The 21,676-nt window shown below is 36.6% G+C and overlaps 1 protein-coding gene across 1 annotated transcript; it reads right to left on the bottom strand.

Moving 5' to 3' along the window:
• Positions 1–1,717: 1,717 nt before the first annotated feature.
• On the bottom strand, positions 1,718–14,723 carry LOC114242141 (sorting nexin-4). Its single transcript, XM_028173187.2, has 10 exons — positions 14,421–14,723; positions 14,240–14,346; positions 13,665–13,803; positions 12,780–12,957; positions 12,057–12,195; positions 10,989–11,116; positions 5,105–5,267; positions 4,269–4,430; positions 3,450–3,564; positions 1,718–2,624 (listed from the first exon to the last, which is right to left on the bottom strand). Exons 1-10 carry the CDS (start codon positions 14,496–14,498, stop codon positions 2,574–2,576), a joined length of 1,260 nt encoding a protein of 419 aa, XP_028028988.2. The 5' UTR covers positions 14,499–14,723; the 3' UTR covers positions 1,718–2,573.
• Positions 14,724–21,676: the final 6,953 nt, after the last annotated feature.

Here is a 21,676-nt window from a genome sequence, read left to right as displayed (position 1 = left end):
GACCTACCTACCACCAGTAATTACGCAAATTATAATTTTGCGGGTTTGATTTTTATTACACGATATTATTCCTTCACCGTGGAAGTCAATCGTGAACATTTGTTAAGTACGTATTTCATTAGAAAAATTGGAACCCGCAGGCGGGTTTCGAACACCGGTGCATCGCTGGAAATGAATGCACCGGACGTCCTATCCTTTAGGCCACTACGACTTCAAAGTCTATGGACTCCGGTAATCACAACACCAGCTAGGCCGTGAACTCGTTCACCCGACGCCCCACCACCAGTAATTTTTGCTATCGGATATTATTCCTTCATCGTGGAAGTCATCAGTGAGCTTCTATTAAGTACAATTTAATTAAGAAATGGTACCAATCGCATCGCTCGATACGAATGCACTGGGTATCAGCTTATCCGTTAGACCAGGGTCTAGGTGTAGTTAGACAGGAGCTCCGACCTTGAGAACGATTTCGTAGTGAAAGAGATTTTGAATTAGGCGTTTTCCCATAACTCGACGCGTATGCCTATTTAAATATTGACGAAAGTTAATTTTATAATTCTAGAAATTATCAGAGTTATTTTAGATTATCGGTGGACTCCGCTAACATTGTCGGAATCCATAGAAACGTCAATGAAGTGTTGCTAGCATTAAAAAAAAAACAGAGCAAGAGGAAAAATTTAATAAAACAACATTTTTAATATAAAATTTGCGATTTTATTACAAACGTTTTAAAATTAAGGTATTATACATCTCATTTATTGGAATAATTTAAAACTAGCTAGACTATAAGTTTATAAGGTACAAATAATGCGCAACATATTATATAACGCTAGTCTTGAAAGATGGCTGAAGTTAAGTGTAAGAAGCAAAGGAAGAAATTGATTGTTCCTTTTTTCCGTTTAGATGTGACCTTGGAAATATGATTACTTAATTCATTAAATTAATAATAATTTTATTTATAATAATATCTTTATTAATTACATTTGGGTAACATATCGTGTTGATATTTACTTTAATTGGACTGCATTTTTTATTTTTTTTTCATTTTAAAAATTATCATCTGTAAACCATAGAAACTATATATACAATCATCACTCAATTTACTCAAGCAAATATATTCACATTTTAACATATTATCAAAAAAAAAATGTAAATTATGCTTTTTAAACTTATTGATCTCATACACTTTCATTAAATTTATAATAATAATCAAGAATTAAATTTAAGAAATTTTTAATTATTAATAATATCCTTCATTCGACAACCCTATTCCATTCATTTATTAAACACTCAACAATGTGAATTTCTGAGGAAATGACTAGTTAAAAAGAGCCGTACATTAGACAAAAAGTGGACTGATGATTAACCAATGACAATGAAGTCGGCAATAAAACGAAAGCTCAGTTCTTTTGTGAACAAAAACAAGAAATAAGTTTTTAAAATAGCCCTAGGGAGCTTACGGAGGGCACGACGGCTTTAAACTTAGCCACGGCTTGTACAGTTTCTTTAAGCTTTAAATTGCAAAAATAAATAAGAACAGCAAGTATAAAGTATCTTATTAATAAAAACAAATGTAGGTAACAAGAAAGAGCAAAGTTTAGTAAAATATTCGTTCCTATTCATTGAGGTCGTCGAAGAGCATTTATTTATATACAGCATGTGTATAAATTTGAAATTTTAAATATGATACTGGGGCGGGACTATAATTTTGCATAAGTTTATTTGAAATATTACACCCTGTACGTGATACGATTTATTAAGTGTTTATAATTGATTTTATTTTGTTAACTTAAAGAAGATGTTGAGTGTATTAAGAGCAATCTGTAAAAATTTGAACAAGTTTTCTTTCGAATTCAAATCGACAGTTTAATTATCACTTACCTAGTTTATGATATTATATTTACATAGTACAACAGACTCCATCAGTTCATTACCGAAGCAAAGATCTTGCCCTTAAAATTGTTTGAGCATTTTTATAATATCATCCTTGAGTGATTTACGCATATAATGGTCAGCATTTTAGTATATTGACTTACGGGTTAGTTTAAATTTCTTTAAAAATCTCACAGTGGTTCACAATGCAGCTTTACAACATAATAATTTTTCCTAGGGTAATAAAATTCCAGAGAAAAACACATGACAATTTATCTATAGTAAGATATATTTTAACTAGTGTTATTGGCAGGGCGGGTTTGGCTTATGTTAAGTGGAACTGCGAAGCGATGTAAAAATAACGATGCAATTTATTGTTGTACTCCGAAGGTGCTCTAGAAATTGTTTTAAGTTTAAAATTACAGTTGTCTTCTTTGGTCTTTGGACTACAGTAAAACTTTGTTGACGCTTTCGATGCACACGTTATTTACAATCAGACGACGTTATGGTCTGGAATGTATTCTGTTACATCCTATCATCTTTAGTACCGACTTTGAATGTTTTTCGTATATTACAAAGTGAACTTGAACGATAAGCTTTGAAATTCGTATCACAAAAGATATAGTTGATAGAATACAGCAGTGAATTAAGTTTTGGTAAATATCAGTATAAAAATCAGTACTAATTTAAGATACATTTTTTTAAGGCATATTCTGTAGACATTCTTTTATTTGTGTCCATGCTTGCAAATTCTGAAACAAAACGTATTGTGTTAATGTATTAAGTTTTTAAACAAGCCAAGTCTAATAATTCAGGTTAATCATGACTTTGTTGTCAACTGTCAGCTGTGTATGGGATAGACGAATCATTTATATAAACTAGTGGTCCCACAGTAGTCGAAATTCGATTAAAATTTTAATTGAAATTGCATGTTTAAACATTATTATGGTTCTATTGTCAAACACTATTATATTTCTATAATATAATCACAGATTTCGCCAAAACTTACACTATAGATAAATATATTAAAGACAACAATATTAATCTATTCGGAACTTGACCACAGACTTTAAACATTAACAAAAGTTTGACAATTGACAATAAACAAAGAGTATAATTATATGTACGTGTTAAATACATGGTAGTGTGTGTAATGTTTTTTTTATTGCTTTAATGTATGTTTTATGCATAATTAAAAAAAAAAATTAGCATTGCGCACTCCTCCTCTGTATTCTCTATAAGTGTGGGAAATTTCATACTTCTTCGTCCGCGCAATTTTCGTAAAAAGGGGTACAAAAGTTTTTGCTTCACGTATTAATATATAGACATATTGGAATTGTGTTTATCAACTGAGTTAGTTCTCTTAGGTTTCTTTAAAGTTTTGAATTATTTCTCACGATCATTATGTCAAAATTTTTGATCAATAAACAAAAAGTTGTGTCGTAAGTAATTAAGAACAAAAGTCCTTATATTATATTTTCGTGTTTATTTTCGCTATGTTACGCAAGTATTCTGGCCTGATCACCCCAATTTACTCTTTATTGATTTAGGAAGATATAAATAGTGCAATGTCTTACCCTTTTCGCAGCTTTAACTTGTAATGTTATGAAATTTACTAGCGACTCGTGCAAGTCCTTATCTTTTTGCTTCTGGAAATGGTCTATTTCTACCATAACTTTCTTTGTGAATTCTCTGTAAGCAATGCACACAGGATTTAAAGAGACTAACGATAAAAGAGTAACACTAAACTTTTGTCGCGAAACAGATTGAAATGTAGGACAACAACTAAACTATGGAACTGGGATTTTGACCTAACGAGGCATTGAAGTGGTGATGTAATTTGGTGTTGGTAACAAATTAGCAAGTGGGCTGTGAGTTCTTACTATCAAAACTATCTACAGTTTGATAGGGTTTTGTAAATATCTACAACCGAACCGCTTTAGTTTAAAACAATTCATATCCGGTTGTTCCCAACTTATTAGACTGGTTATCTACCGTACATTACAGATTCAAATGCACTTCTAAATGTGGTCTAAATAATTCATCCACATTACCTGGAGCCACTGCGATCATCCACAGTGCGTTTCCAGAGGTCTTTTTTACCACGTACCATCCGGCTATGGAATGAGCTCCCCACCACGGTGTTTCCCGAGCGCTATGACATGTCCTTCTTCAAACGAGGCTTGTGGAGAGCATTAAGCGGTAGGCAGCGGCTTGGCTCTGCCCCTGGCATTGCTGAAGTCCATGGGCGACGGTAACCACTCACCATCAGGTGGGCCGTAAGCTCGTCTGCCTACAAGGGCAATAAAAAAAAAAGTATTGAATTAAATATGTTTGCTGGTCTCATAAGTCTGTTTAGAGGCCCGTTGAAATGTTCTAGAACTTTATCAACTCACTCCAAGTCCAGTTTAGCCTTTTCTATGGCTTCGTTATCTGCTTGTATCTTAGCGTCGAGAGCTCGCGTGGTCTGGTCCCGTACTATATCAGGGTCCGTGGTACCAAACAGTCGGGACATTATACCGGATTTTCCAGCCGCTGCTCTAGTGCGCTCTGCTAACCTGTAGATTAGATTAAATTTAGTTTGGGTTTTAATTTAGTTTAAAGTGTGTTGGGAAGTGGCGGGAAGCTCAAACCGGGAATGTTGCTAGCACTGGCCCTAGCAAGAGCCGTGCTTCGCAGAATCTACCACCGGATCGGAAACGCGACCCACTGAGAAGATCCGGCGAGAAACTCAGTGGGCTGTATCTATGGGTTAATTTACTCGTCGAGCCCTTAGTCGCAAGCGACGGGTTCGGAGGACTTGAGGTGCTTGAGGTACCTAAAAGCACCGTTAATGGATCGGGAGCATTTGTAATAACGTGTTTAGGGCGACGTCGACTGTTTACCATTCGGTCCACAGGATCGGGTATGACCCAAATAATACTCAACGTTCTTGACAACATGAAGCCTTAATTTAATTGCTTTGTGTTCGGTGTTCAGAGCTACGGTACTAGCTCGGGTGGGCTCGCAATACGACCTGCCACTGCCTTCATCGTGAAGACATTTGTTAAGAACGTAATTTATTAGAAAAACTGGTCTGCGAAATTTGAACAGAGGTATAGTTGCATTGCATAGAGTAATTCCCACTGATATCAACAAAGTTAGTTGTCAGCTGTCAAATGTCACCGCTCGGCTGGTTGTCACTGTCAAAAAGTCAAAGCGACGACACAGATAAAATATAAGATTGTCTCACCGATTATTGAGCGTGTCTTGTGCCTGTTCCAGGTTTCGTTGGAGAGCCTCATGATTGCTGCACAGCTGCTGCAGAGCTCCCGCATAAAACAGATACTCTTTTAATTGGTCCGCCAGCTGTTCTTCGTCTTCCGCAACCAAATCTATACTGTCCGCTATTGAATCTATTACGAGAAAATTAAATATTCTTCATGTTGTTGTTGCAAGTTAAAAGATATTTATTGGAAATGAAACTGACTCTAGCTCTATTATTTTTTTAAAGTAGCGATCTTGTAATAACTTGGAAACATTAACATTGTTAATAGAAATCTTATACCTTTAAACGAGCAATTCTTGTATATATATATATAAACTGAATCTCGGAAACGGCTCCAACGATTTTCATAAAACTTAGTATACAGGGGATTTCGGGGGCGATAAATCGATCTAGCTACGATTTATTTTCAGAAAATGTTGTTTTATTCGTGTTTTCAATAATCAACTTTATCGATAATCAACTTTATAACTCTTCCCGTCATCTATTGGCGAATAATAATACTATTTTTACTGCTTTAAAGACACAACAAGATGGCGTTATAAAAAAAAAACGAGCAAAGCTCGGTCATCATCTAATCTCAATTTAACTTAGCAGTCAATAAGCAAATGTCACAATAGTATATATCGAGGGAAGAAAGGCTCTTTAATCGACTACCGGGGTGCGACTAGTAATTTAAATCGCGTCCGTGCCGTATCCGCTCCACGCGTGCGCCGCGCCTTAAGCCTTACGCCGTTTGTGTGTATTTCGCGCTTTAAGCTGCTTTCAGACTACGCTATAGTATAATAGCATCTAATATATAAAATTCTCGTGTCACAGTTTTCGTTGCCATACTCCTCCGAAACGGCTTGACCGATTTTGATGAAATTTTTTGTGCTTATCCGGTATCTATGAGAATCGGCCAACATCTATTTTTCATCCCCCTAAATGTTAGGGGTAGTCCACCCCTAAATTTATTTTTTATTTTTTAGACAAAATTTTTAATTTCTATTTTTTTATGATACAACATACAAAAATACATACAATCCTCAATTTTCACCCTTCTACAATCAACCCTTATTTTTTATTTGCTAATTAAAAACTAAATTTTTTTGCAAGAATTTTGTTTTTGTTTTGTCATGACTTAGAATAAAAAAAATTATATTACTCTGAAATTTTCACCCCTCTACGATCAACCCCTATTTTTTATTTGTTAATTATAAATTTTAAATTTTTTGGCAAGATTTTATTTTTTATTTTGTCATGACTTAAAATAAAAAAAAAAAAAAATATTTTTAGCAACTGCTTAATAATTTAAATAAATAAAAAAAATACAAAAGTGGGTAGGAACGATCGACACAGAATATTAAATCTAAGACAAGTGAACGCTGCGCGCGCTTCTAGCAAAAGTGATCCGAGGTGGCGTGATGTCCCCGCTGGTCGGTCGGTTGCCCCTCCAGATGACGTCACGAGTCCACGTGAGTGCTCGTCGTCAATGGCTCCGCCCATCGACTTTGACTTAAGAGGGAGTCGCCTCTAATACGGCCTCTCCTGACTGGTGGACGTCCACGTTCACCTGGATGTCATGACCGTCTTCAATCTCTGACGATGCAGGACTCACTCTGTGCACAGCGTTGCTATCGGGGTGTTCTATGATATCGTCATAGAAATAGATTGTTTGCATTACAATCATGATTTTGGTACCATGAACCATTAGTAAAAGTTAGTAGTTTTTGTGAGCATTTTACATCACATTTCAGTGTGTTCATGTATAGTAGGCTCTTGTTGAGTTACGTTAGATGTACTGACGACACGGCACTGTTACCATATCGGGTGTATAATATACTGTGAGAGTAAAGTCTGGTTGACATGGCCAAGTTAACATGTCAAGCTAATACACTCGTAACGTGAACTGCGTTACCACGTCACACCTTTACGTGAACTTTGTTACCACGTCACAACATATACGTGAACTATGTTACCACGGTACAACATCTACGTGAACTATGTTACCACGTAAATCTCTGCGTGAACTATGTTACCACGTTACAACATCTACGTGAACTATGTTACCACGTAAATCTCTGCGTGAACTATGTTACCACGTTACAACATCTACGTGAACTATGTTACCACGTAAATCTCTGCGTGAACTATGTTACCACGTTACAACATCTACGTGAACTATGTTACCACGTAAATCTCTGCGTGAACTATGTTACCACGTTACAACATCTACGTGAACTATGTTACCACGTAAATCTCTGCGTGAACTATGTTACCACGTTACAACATCTACATGAACTATGTTACCACGTAAATCTCTGGAAGCATGCAGTCAACCCCAAGAATGTTTGACATTACGCGTCACTGGTGACTCAACTAGTGCCTGAACCCTACGAGGACTCGGCCTAACCTGACCTCCACCAAAAATTAAATCAAATCGTGAATCTGTAGACTAGCGTTCGCGAGTCAACCAGAGGGCCCATTATGCCCCGTATCATTATTAAAGTTCCGAGTTTGTCAGTCAGAACTCTGACCATCTTAAGACATAGCAACGATCTCCTGGCGCACTCGACGTATGAGGCAAAGCAATCTGATGCTAATTGCATAGCATTATAAAGAATATTGGCATACTCTAACTTTCGCGGACACAACGGCTTAAAGTCTTTTACGAAGTTACCCCACGTCCGGTCACTAGACAATCACACGTGTAACCAAGTACGCTCATCACCCTTAAGACAGCCCAAAACTCGTGACAAATACTCAGTGCCTTCCCAGTTAAGGATCTAACCCATTCTACTTCCTTACACATTGTGTCTATCTATTGCACGGCAGGGTAAAACTTAGAAATAAGGTAACCATGAGCTCGATCTGAATTTACGAATCTAATGGATTCGGTTAACTTCCGTGCTGATGTGGTAGTTGCCTTTTTATTGTCACAACGCGTGGTGGAACTATTTTACATCTATTCTCAAACGCGGGTACAATCGACACGGCGATGGAACAACACGGCGTCCCGTTTGCATGATCACCGACCTGGACAGTCGGACTGTTGTCTAATTGACGTATTGATGGAGTTTGCCGACTAGTAACATTTTGAACCCTTCGAATGCTATTTGCACCCACCGAAACTGAGCATTCAGTCTCGAGCATGTTCTATCGCGTCAATAAAAATAGACCGTAAGGTCGGTTGTGATAAAGTCGTTGAGCTAGTTACTTGGTGATTTATTACATTTCATAAGAGGGTATCCGACAAAAAAAATCTACTTCGCACCAAGGATCGATATCATTAACGCTGGGGTCAAAATTAGAAATATAAAAATGGTTCGACCTTACTTTGGACAGTGCACTTAATGCTCCGATGATCCTGTCTGTAGCGTCGTACGCGCGGGACTCTGACGGCGGCGGTGATGTGATTCCCAACGCCACCACGGGTCCGGCGCCACCACCGTCCGCGGTCGAGGGACGTGCGTCTTCTATCTGCGACCCTTTTTTTTTTTTTTTTTTTTTTTTTTTTTTTTTTTTTTTTTTTTTTTTTTTTTTTTATCTGCGACCCTAGCGGGCTCGACTCACGCGCAACGTTCACATTTGAGTTTTAAGCAATTAAACGCGCCAATATTATTCTCCAATATTGGTCTCGAACATTCGGCGAATGCGAGCGTCCTCCTACCCTGCTTCCAGTTACACGTATATCGGTCATTACTTTGTTAATTTAATGCAAATTTTAAAAATAAACTGTACGCCAGGATAACCCAAAAGCGGATAGGGCACAAGCCCTATCCCACTTCTGATTTTAGCAACTGCTTAATAATTTAAATAAATAAAAAAAATACAAAAGTGGGTAGGAACGATCGACACAGAATATTAAATCTAAGACAAGTGAACGCTGCGCGCGCTTCTAGCAAAAGTGATCCGAGGTGGCGTGATGTCCCCGCTGGTCGGTCGGTTGCCACTCCAGATGACGTCACGAGTCCACGTGAGTGCTCGTCGTCAATGGCTCCGCCCATCGACTTTGACTTAAGAGGGAGTCGCCTCTAATAATATATTACTCTCAATTTTCACTCTTATACGATCAACCCCTATTTTTCCATCCCGATTTTTATTTTATTTTTTCTATGCACAGATTCGCAATAAGGTTGCAAGATGGCAATCAAATATTATAATTGTAGTACGATAAATTCTTATTCAGAGTTTATAATTTCAAGTTCCTTTAATTATGATTTTTTTTTAAATTCAATCGATCAGTTATCCCCGCCAGGTGTCGCCTCTCATCCAGCAAACATCACGTAGTAGGGATGAGGACGAAGCCGGTCTCCTGTCTTACTCACTATACATTTTTCAGCCATGTTTCTTTGGTTTTATTTGTGTATCAATAGTATGTTCAGTAGGTCTGAGAATCGGCTACTATCTATATTTCATACCCCTAAGTGATAAGGGCTGTCCACCCCAAACATTTTTTATTTTTTATTTTTTTTCTTGGTTATAATGAGGTATAGTCCCCGGCACGTAACTTGGCAAGAGTCGCTAGATGCGCAGAAGTCGTTTTTTAGGTCTCTTTGGTTGTCAAGCGGAACGCGGGGAAAGACGTAGCACCGTTCAGAGCGCGCGATTGGTAAGTCAGTCGACCCTCCCCTCCCGCACCGCGTCCACGTTCCGTTCGCTCCCGGTTACACATGCGCCTACTCAAGTTGTAGGAACCCTTTGTTTATATTGAGTTTTTGTTACGAGTTGTTATTACTGTTTTAAATTTAGTTTTTGTTACGAGTGTTATTGTTTTAAATTTGCTTGCAATGGCAGGACCAAATACCAATGACCATAATTATAGTCGATTCAGTCACTGAGCGTTTTATTATTTACGCCAGTGACGACAGCGACTCTTCGTTATGTCGACGATGAGGAGCCAACTCCTTCCACCAGCTCAGGTGCTACCATAAATTTAAGCACTATTAGAAAATGATAGTGACGACGGCGACACATAATTTTTAATATTAAGTATATTTTTTTAAATAATTTTTTTAACTTTTAATTGTATTTTATTTATAACACCTAATACACTTCACGAATTCCTCTCTTTTCTTTAACTTTCTTCTAAAGACACAGGCTTAAAAATAAATTATGGCAAATAAAAAATTTAATAAAATAAAATTAACATATATGCGGGCAATAAAAGTGACCATTTTTTTGTTGCAATGTACACTATGCGCGACATTACCCCCACTACACCAAAACCTTGCCAACTTACGTGCCGCTTACTATATTATGTGGTTGAATGAGGTTTGTGAGAATTTTATATATTAGACTAGAATTTCCCTAGAAATCTTATTTAAGGCAACACAACGTTTGCCGGGTCAGCTAGTATATTATATATTGTTATAGACACGTTCATACTGTACTGAGTCGACGTCGCCCAAAACACGTCATCTCGGATCCTCCCGATCCATTAACGGTGCTTTTAGGTACCCCAAACACCGGTCATCGTTCTCATCGAACCCGTCGCTTGCAACAAAAGCCTCGGTGAGTAAATTAACCCAAAAACACAGCTTACTGATTTTCTCGCCTGATCTTTTCAGCGGATCGCGTTTCCGATCCGGTGGAAGATTCTGCGAGGCACGTCTCTTGCTAGGGCCAGTGTTAGCAACATCGTCAGGTTTGAGCACCGTGAGCTCACCTACTAGTGACATGATATGGTCTCTCTAGACCATCAGCTTAGGTATGAATAAAAATAAATAAATAAAAAGTACTGTACTGTATATTATTGGCTAAGTATACGCTGGTATACTATATGAGACTATAGTATAGCACAGACTGAAAGCAGCTTTAGAAGAGAGTCGCGAACGGATAGAACTAAATTCGAGTTTAAAGTCGTTACCGAAATAATGTCCGGCCTTCTGCAATCCGTCTCCCATCTCCTTCTCGATGACGCTCCATTCACTAAACAGTTTGCCGTAGTTCGCGTGCAGTTTACATAGAGCGTAATTTTTTTCTATTATTTTGGATCTGAAAAATAGTTTTTAGGATGTTTAGTTTTTTGAGTAGGGGCATTAAAGGCTTTAATATTTATTTTTTATTGCTTAGATGGGTGGACGAGCTCACAGCCCACCTGGTGTTAATTGGTTACTGGAGCCCATAGACATCTATAACGTAAATGCGCCACCCACCTTGAGATATAACTTCTAAGGTCTCAGTATAGTTACAATGGCTGCCCCACCCTCTAAACCGAAACGGATTACTGCTTCACGGCAGAAATAGATGGGGTGGTGGTACCTACCCGTGTGGACTCACATGACCTCCTAGCACCAGTCTCAATTGCTTAATAATGACAAACGAAACCAAGCTCAGCCCTAGTTATGCTGATATCGATTGACAAAGGCAATCAATCACTTGCCATTACATAGACTAAGAGTACATTGCTGAATTCAACTTGATAATTATTATTTTGTTTTCTTCATCTTGTTTCTAAGCGCTCACTAAGAATGGATTTGTAAATCTTAATCAATCAATCAAAGTGGATATACTATTCTAGGTATAATAGAAACACGTCATATATTTAACAAGCGTCGCCATGGTAACCGCACGGGACTAGCAGCATTAGTACCAGAGAGTGACATGATTAACTATTATAACACGATAATGTTTCATAAAATTTAACACCAATTTAGAGTTAAAAAGAGTTAAATGGCAGGACAGATTTAGTGTTGTAAAATGTTACAATGTACAGTATGAAGATTGTTTTCTATAATTAACTCCATTGCTTCTTTTTCACTGAAGATGTCTTCTAAATTGTAAGGGATTAGTGCTACATTCTAGTTATCGGTTCATTTCTTGTATATTGAAGTGTTAGGGCATCGTTACTATCTTGCTGCTTGTTTAATTTTAATCTTTACTATTTCAATCTATATAACTTTAAATTTAATTAATGTTTATAAGTTTCATTTACCTTGTATATAAAAAGTTTCCTAAATTAGTTTCTAATTGTTTCCCGTAGTTTTTGAAAGACTCAACCTCAGGATCGGGTTTCTTCAACCTTATAGATACGGACAGTGATTTTATTTTATTTTCAGCTTGTAGTAAATATCCTGTTGGAAAAACGTAATGCAATTACTTTTTTTATTGTCCTTGTAGACGAGCTGATAGTACACTTGATAGTGAGTGGTTACCATCTTTCATGGACGTCAGCAATGTCAGGGTCACAGCAAAGCCGCTGCCTATCATTGAGTAATATCTCCACAAATCTATTTTATTTTTAACTAATTCAAAATAATAATATGAATTGTTCATTACTAAGTAGGCTTTTTCAATATTAATTGCATAGATGGAACAAGCTCCCAGCTCACTTGGATGTAGTCTGGTTAAAGAAGTCAAAAGATATATCAATGTGAGTATGTCGAACCAACTAGAGTTATGATGTTGAAGTCTCTCAACTGTATTGTATATCTTTTCTACTTTTGAAACTGGAAATTAACATGGATCTTGGAAATTTCAAGTAACTTAACAAAACTTTTAGCTAGTTCAGTCAAAGTTATAGCAATATTTTCTGTACATAATAATATGTATATGTTAGAGTTGTAGAGTTGTATTCTATTTTTATACTTGTTACAATATTTTTTATTAAAATAGTGTTCAGATTTATTTATAATATGTAAATTGCATTTTAACTTACCACTATCGGTGATAGTTTCCCGCCAACCATGTTCTTCTTGTAGGAAATTAATGAATTGATCATCGAAACATAGTCGAGGGTGAGATGCGACTCGTAATAGGAAATTTTCTAAGCCAGCTCGACGGCGCTCCACAAACTCCGGGTCTGTAGTGTCCGATTTGCGCCACGCGTAAAGCACCTGATATTAAAGACTATGTTAAATTATTTTAAAATTTAGTCTTTATATAATTTTTTTTCTTTAAAATTTCCAAAAATAAATTATAAGTTTTCCTAATGTATCATAAAGGCAGCTAGATCGAAATAATATATCCAGGTACAATAGATCCTATTTGCTAATAAGTAAACAGATGTTGCTTGTATGTAATACTTTTTCTGACAAAAAGGATAATTAAGAAACAATAATCACTTATTTATTGTTGTTCAATAAATTAATCTAATTTTGTTTTTATGTTAGTTGTGTTTTTTTTGTTTTGTAGATGTTATCTATATAATCTCATAATAAATTTAAATTAAAAAAAACTCTATAGTGTATTTTCAAATTATTTCTAAAGCCAGGACAGGAATTTTCTGCAAATCTTGAGTCTTGCACAATAGTCTACATAATCTGTAGTAACACCTGTTAACAGTGGACCAAATTCATGCAATACAAAATCTCATGACAAAGAGTTCACCATTTCTCTCAAATCGTATTGTTGTTTTAGATCCATTTCAATTTACAATTTAACAAAGAATTTAAGACATTTCTTAAAATATTAAGTGTTTTTTAAAAAACTCAATTGTTATTAAAAAATAATTAGTAATTAATATAAATTTTCTAAAACATAGGAGATTTAATTTCTTCATCACTTATGACATATTTTGGTTATATTTTAAATATGACCTTACCCTTTTCTCTGGTAATGGAGGTATAACAACATGTGGATATGTGACTTGTAAGTAATCATGTATTTGTTCGAATTCAGTGTATCTCCTCCAGATTGTGCTTATTTTTGACTGTACTAATTTGTAATCAGGATCTGTAACTCTGCAAATAAAAAATATTATATTCATGATGTTAGTTTAGTCCAACTGTTTCCAGTCAGGCATCAGTCGATGATGTGGGTAAGTGCGTAAATACAAAAAAAATCGGAGAAAATAATTTTTTTCACAAATCACTTTTATTTTCTTTGAGCGTGTTAATCAAATTTTCTTCAAATTGTATTATTAAAACATTGATTAAACAAATGACAAAAAGAGCAAGTAAGTAAAAAAATATAAAGCTTTTTGTAATATTGTGTTATTTCGCTTTTATTTTTGTTAACGAAAACACAACAAGGGTTGGCGTAAATTCGGAGAATCAAAATTCCATCGCAACCAATCTCCACGAGTATAACGTCACTCAACCCGTAAACTATTCAAATTGGTCTAATTGACTGCCTATTTGGGTGCAATTTGTAATTTCAATCATAGTTGAATCTTACTTTAAATCGACGAGATATACTGTGTAATGATCTCTGACGTGTAGAGTACCATTAGCTCGTTTCTCTGACTCCACAATAGTTATATCGACATGCTTCAACAGTGTGTCCTGCGAAAACAAACCTGCGTAAATAAAATTATTAACATACAAAAAGACAGAAGGCGTAGGTAATAAAATATTACCTGATTTTCGAAGTCTTCTACTGTTTTTATTGCTTTTGGCGATTTAGGTGATTTGACCGGTGTATTATCTTTAGACATTTTAAATATTGATAACAAAGAAACAATTAATATACGGAAAACGAATGAGGATTTCCCAAATTATTAATTTTTAATTCTTCAGGTAGGCAGTGATATGACAAAATAAATACGTCAAAATAGCAGTTAAACGTCACCAGTGACAGAAGTGTTTTTTTTTATTTGGCGTAGGGATAAAAAGCAAATTTCTTCCTTTCAGCCAGCAAAGGTGAAATTATTTTCATCTTATGCATAAAATCAAGTTACAGATTCCTGTAAAGGTCCAATGTCACTGTCAAAATTGATTGATGGGAACAATATTCTAATTCACTCTCAGTAATTTGATATCTATTTATATTGGACTAATTGGACACCACTTTTATAACTAGTCTCATTTTACATTATCCAAGTGCAAGTATTTAAAAACCAACACAAAATGGAGGAGGTTCTCATTTTTCAATTCGACTTTGATTTTTATTAGAAAACTGGCGCTTCTCATGCTATCCCATTAATTTGATCAAGATGTGACCTGTAGTTTTTATGCTATTCTTTATAATGTATATGTCGGCGCAAATATGACTATTTACCTACTGATCATCAACTAATTACTCTGTGATAAGAAATTGATGTTAAACAGTTCCTTTTATTGTAATTTCAATACTTTAAAAGGTGTTTGAAAAACGTGTAAACCCGCTCACGTGTTTGAAAAACGTGTAAACACGCTCACGTGTTTAAAACGTGTCAACACGCTCACGGGTACGAAGCCCCATAAATACGGCCGTGCTGTCTAGCACTGTTTGATTCGTGTCCGAGCCGTTGTACTGTACGGATATCTCTGTAACGTTGTTATGCTTCTCGTGCAATATACGAAGTTTTCGTGAAGTTCTCGTGAAGTTTTGTTTCGGAAACCCAAACATGAGTCATTCGTCAAGAAAGTGATGACCGCGACGTCAGCGGTGCTGACGTCATACTTTTTAAAAACACTACGGACGTCCCTTTTCCGTCATCAGAAGCGGGATCACACGCCGCCTCCGCTCAGCAACAACCTGGTGACCAGATAACCGTATCGGCGGATAATGACTACCCTCCAGCATCAGCCGATAAGCCTGTACCGTCTGCTTCACAAACCAGCATGGTCGAGCGACGGAATCAACAATCAACTGATCAATGAATACAAAAGATAAGTTTTTATTTTTGATTACTAAAATTTCACCACAAAATTCATCTGAAGACCATGATATCCTTACACAACGAACAACACCTTACACATTCTTATCCCACCTTCAATAAATCTACGAGAACCTCTGAGAAATCTACGAGAACCTCCGAGAAATCTAAGAGAACCTCCGAGAAATCTACGAAAACCTCCGAGAACCCTACAATAAAATCGCATTAATAGTCTCAAACTTACATAGTTACAAGTAACGCAAGTATAACAGATGCGCTACTCAGAGAAACTTTTTATTCCTGCAGATCAATGGGAATCAAAGAAAACCTACGAGAATCAACGAGGCTGGTGCAGAGCGCGCACCGCCCAAGTGGGATCACATGCCGCCTCCGCTGAGCAACAACCTGGAGACCAGATAACCGTATCGGCGGAAGAAGACTACCCACCAGCATCAGCCGATGAACCTCTACCATCTACTTCACAAACCAGGATGGTCGAACAACAAAATCAACAATCGGCATAAGGATAAGTTTTTATTTTTGATTAATAAAATTACACCACCACATGAGTACCACAGTGTACGCCACCACATGAGTACCACAGTGTACGCCACCACATGAGTACCACAGTGTACGCCACCACATGAGTACCACAGTGTACGCCACCACATGAGTACCACAGTGTACGCCCACTACATAAGTACCACAGTGTACGCCCACTGCATAAGTACCACAGTGTACGTCCACTACATAAGTACCATAGTGTACGTCCACTACATAAGTACCACAGTGTACGTCCACTACATAAGTACCACAGTGTACGTCCACTACATAAGTACCACAGTGTGCGTCCACTACATAAGTACCACAGTGTGCGTCCACTACATAAGTACCACAGTGTGCGTCCACTACATAAGTACCACGTCCACAAAGTACAGGTGCGTCCACTACATAAGTACCACAGGGTGCGTCCACTACATAAGTACCACAGGGTGCGTCCACTACATAAGTACCACAGTGTGCGTCCACTACATAAGTACCACAGTGTGCGTCCACTACATAGTACCACAGTGTACGTTCACTACATAAGTACCACAGTGTACGTTCACTACATAAGTACCACAGTGTACGTCACAATATAAAACTACACAAAATAAGTTACTTTCAAAGTAACATAAAAAAGTACACAGATACCAATCTCAGAAACAGACATTCCATTGTTTCAGATGGACTACAAGAACTCTCTGGTGATACACCATACATGGGCGGCTGGTGCAGAGCGCGCACCGCCTGTCAGTATGGCCGTGTCGGCGCAAATATGACTATTTACCTACTGATCATCAACTAATTACTCTGTGATAAGAAATTGATGTTAAACAGTTCCTTTTATTGTAATTTCAATACTTTAAAACGTGTTTGAAAAACGTGTAAACCCGCTCACGTGTTTGAAAAACGTGTAAACACGCTCACGTGTTTAAAACGTGTCAACACGCTCACGGGTACGAAGCCCCATAAATACGGCCGTGCTGTCTAGCACTGTTTGATTCGTGTCCGAGCCGTTGTACTGTACGGATATCTCTGTAACGTTGTTATGCTTCTCGTGCAATATACGAAGTTTTCGTGAAGTTCTCGTGAAGTTTTGTTTCGGAAACCCAAACATGAGTCATTCGTCAAGAAAGTGATGACCGCGACGTCAGCGGTGCTGACGTCATACTTTTTAAAAACACTACGGACGTCCCTTTTCCGTCATATATTTAATTGATTTCGACTTAATTCATGATATTCTCATTACATTTTGTACAAAACGGTCTTTTGTTGTGTGTTAAAATTTTGTATTATTAAATAATTATTCTCTACATGTTGTTTAAGTTCGTAATGTCATAGTGTATTATTTATAATAATGTCTGATCACTGCCCTAAAAGATCTCGCAAACTATTCTAGACTTTCAAAAAGTTGTCCAGTCGGACAGCTAAACAAAGACTTTATGAGCATCTTTGATGCAAGTAAGTGTTTTCAGATCTTTGTAATACTTTTTAATTTTTCTTAGTAGTCTCAGTTTTTTTGGCCCACCCGATGTTAAATTGTAACCGGAGCCCATATACATCTACAACGTAAATGCCGCCACCCATCTCGAGACATGAGTAAGGTCTCAGTTTTAACACTACATAGCTGCCCCACCCTTCAAATCGAAACGCATTACTGCTTCGCGGCAGAAATAGGCGGGGTGGTGGTACCTACCGTGCGGACTCACATGACGTCCTACCACCAGTCTCAATTGCTTTTTAATGATGACAAATGAAACCAAGCTCAGCCCTAGTTATGCTGATATTTATGGACGAAGGCAATCACTTGCCATTACGTAGACTAAGAGTTCACTGCTGAATTCACCTTCATAATTATTATTTTGTTTTGATCTAATAATAAAATAACCAAACTAATAATATTATAAAGACGTAGCAATAGTTTTAGTTTTAAATTCAATGAATACGCAAAGACAGTTGATGAGCAAGTTTCGGATCTAGAATCACCTGAGGCGATTCTTAAAAGTTCTTCAAGACCAAAGGGCTGTTCAACTATTTATTGGAAGGTCGGACAGCGTGTAATGCTTGAGTGCTTTAGTGGAAAGCTTTAAATATTAAGTAGGATTATGTCACTGACTTTCAAGCAGGTGGCTATCCTATCCCAAAGAATTCCTTACTGCATTGGTTTCGGCTTAAAAAAGGATTGCCGATTATATATTAATTTATTATTGTTTCAATGTAATCATAACGTTTGGTAAAAATCTACTTTTAAGTTACGTAATATGAAACATTCTAACGCCAACGTAACATTGGAAATTAAAAAAATATCACGGATTATGTACTTGCGAAATTACAGTAATTTTAATAACTGAAAAAAATATCAACCCTTGTTTTTAGTAGCCGCTGTGCTTGGAATCCTACCTTGTAATAGATTACGGCAAAATCTTAATTTACTATAATTATTATTTTTATTTTTGTCATAGCAGTCGCTGCCTCGTATTGACTTTCAAGTTAGTTTAATAGTCCAAGTTGAAGACAGAAAAAACGTGAGTAATAAAAAAAGTCTACATGTACTTGCGGTAAAACTTGAATAAGGCGTCGAAACGGTAAATGGGATTAATTAAGCCACTCTGCAAAAAATTTTTGTCAGAAAAAAAAAGAAAAGTAAAATTAGTTTCTGATTTGGCACTGAAGATAAATTAATCTCATTAGGGCAAACTTTGCGAAAGGATCAAGTCTGCGATAAGGCAACGGTGTCTTAGCCATAAGTTGATATCTTGGTAAATTTTGTAGTGTTAAAATTATATCTTTCCAATAATGTCGAAGAGTTTTAAATAAGATTACACGACTTATATAAACTTTATTTAATGGAGATATTGTTTCGTTTGGTTCTGAAAAATTAACTACTACCATGGACAGTCTGATTAACAGGCTTTCTGGAACTAAGTATAATATTATTGTTTCTTAGATGGGATTGTATTTCTTCTATGTTTCGTATTAGTATCATCCGACCTGTCTTAGTGCTATTCGAGTAACTCAATCGTAGCAGTTTGTATTAAAGCATGGGTCAGGCGACGAGCCGTTCCTTCGCGCGGCATGCGGATCTTCAAGGCGATTGGTTTGGTCCCAGAAGACTGAACGAATTCGTCTTTCTGGCCATCGTAGGTATTGAGTTAGTGTGGTTGCTACATAAGGTAACATCACTGTGGATGCTGTGAAGAAACGGCAGAGCCTACGATCGTGATCTGCCTTGCATAGCAACGACTTGTTCTCGACGCACAAATCTCTACCGACTCAAAATAATATTAATAGTAGTATCTAGTAAAAACAAAATGGACGATCGCGTTTTGTTCCTTCCTGGTATTTTCAATTTTAAATCAGGTGCATTTCATATTTAAGTTCTATAACGATTGATATTATTGTTTTCCGAAAATAAATACGCAGGAGATTTATCTTAAGAATTTTTTAATTGGCTTTCCATTTTATAGTAACAAAAATGCGTGCTCGGAATTATTTAATGTAAATAACATTTTTCCTGTCAACGTGCTGAAATTTTCAACTAAAATTTGCATAGCATAAACATGAGTGATTTGCACATTTCATATACATATTATAAATAAATAGGAAAACTCTGAACAGGAAACCAGAATTAAAAAAAAACAGAACAAGTGATTTATTTGTTCAAATCAAATAAAATTAGACAACACTTTTTCTTTATGATTGAATATTTACTGGTGGCCCGGAGGCCTTTCCAGTTTCACCAGGACAGGTGGGCGAGCAAAGGCTCAGCCAGGAGGGGTGGGATTTGCTAACAGCTACCCGAGCGCCTCCGAAGGAGACCTAACAGCTCAATTACGTAACGTCGCCATTGCTTAATTAATACAATCATATTATCTAAGTATTATACTAAGTATATTTGAAATAAAAAATATCGTTGGTTAATTAAACAATGAGAAAAACGAAGAATGTCCAGAATTTATATATTAATCATTTAATTCTTTGAGCGTACCAATTAATGAACTTAAAATGCTCGAAGTGCTTTTCTCTTGAGTACGTATAAAGTTTTATTAAGTTGTTATCGCCTGGTAATCGCGCTAGTCATCTCGTTGGCTTAGTGACCCTGACTTACCTACTGCGGTTACAAGTTCGATTTCCAGGAGGAATCAGTATATTTTTCGAATATTAAATTTTCAGTCGCATTGTCGGGTGCGTGGCTTTATATCACTTGTGCAGTGATATGAAATTTAGCCTTTATTTCTTTTCAGATTTCAATGACGAATTTCGTTAAAATTGGTTTAGCGGTTTAGGTGTTTTTTTTAAAGGTATTTTATGACCTGGTTATTAAGACCTTCACGCCTTATTTTAATTTATATTCTTATTTTGATGAACAATGATAATATGGACTGAAATGAAGATGATTAATTTGAGACATTAATCAACTGGGATGAAATTAAATGAAATGAGATGAGAATAATATGGGATGAAATATAATCTCAGGAAAATGGTGGTCATTTACTGACATTTTTTCAGTGGACTCTTTGGAGGATCCCGAGAAGTTACGTCCAGCGGTTTTATTTCATTTTCCCACACTTGTGCACTTTCACAGATATTCAACAGTTAATAAACCACCGTTATTATACATTTAAACCTGAAGAAACACTAAATAGACAAAATAAAACAAATCACACAGCCCACTCCTCGCGTTCCCGCCAAAAAGTCTGGTTTAGGTGTCAAAATATTAATACACAGATTCACTTTCGTATATTATTTGACTTTTATTTGCGTTACTTTTAAAACTGTACAAAAAACTGCTAAATTCTAACCTTATTGTCTAAATTATTCACTAATAAACTCCATGTAGGTACGTGCTTTATTTATTACTCTCTAATATATCGCTTTCGTTGATTACGGCTCGTTGGAGCCTGCAGGTTCGTTGGAGTCCCTCGGGTCTCCGAGCCACCTCTGGGTTTATTTTATAACCCTAAATTCGATTCACGTGAATACGAATTCACTTTGATACGAACAAAGCCCTAGCTTTGTTATAACGAAGTTTCAAACGCCTACTGTTTGTTGTTCTGTTACTCTATTGATTCATCCAATCAAATATATATCTGGTTTGGGAGACCTTTATCTTCTATATTTATGTATATGTTTGCAACGAAGACAAATGTGGACAAAATACAAGTTAGTACGTAGGTCATATTCTGAGTGCCAACGAGTATGTACCACCATCGTGCCTATATCATTAAGTGTTGAGCAGTTGGTGGTTGGTCGTATTCGGAGTACAAACGGGTAGGCACCACCATTCCGCCCATTTGGTCTTGGTAGCAATCATACGTTTTAAGGGTAGAACTCTTCAAATTATTATTTTTAGGAAGGAAGGATTACTGGTGGCCCGGAGGCCTTTCCAGTTTCACCAGGACAGAGGTTTTTAATTGCATTTGATTCTTCCACTTTAAATTTCAAGGTGGGTACCATTCATTCACTCTATAGTGATGATGTGCTCCAGTAAC

This window comes from Bombyx mandarina, chromosome 09, assembly GCF_030267445.1.
Source record: "Bombyx mandarina strain Sakado chromosome 09, ASM3026744v2".
Lineage (NCBI taxonomy): Eukaryota > Metazoa > Arthropoda > Insecta > Lepidoptera > Bombycidae > Bombyx > Bombyx mandarina.
Note: the sequence above shows the minus strand (reverse complement) of the source record. Positions and strands in the feature narration are given on the sequence as shown.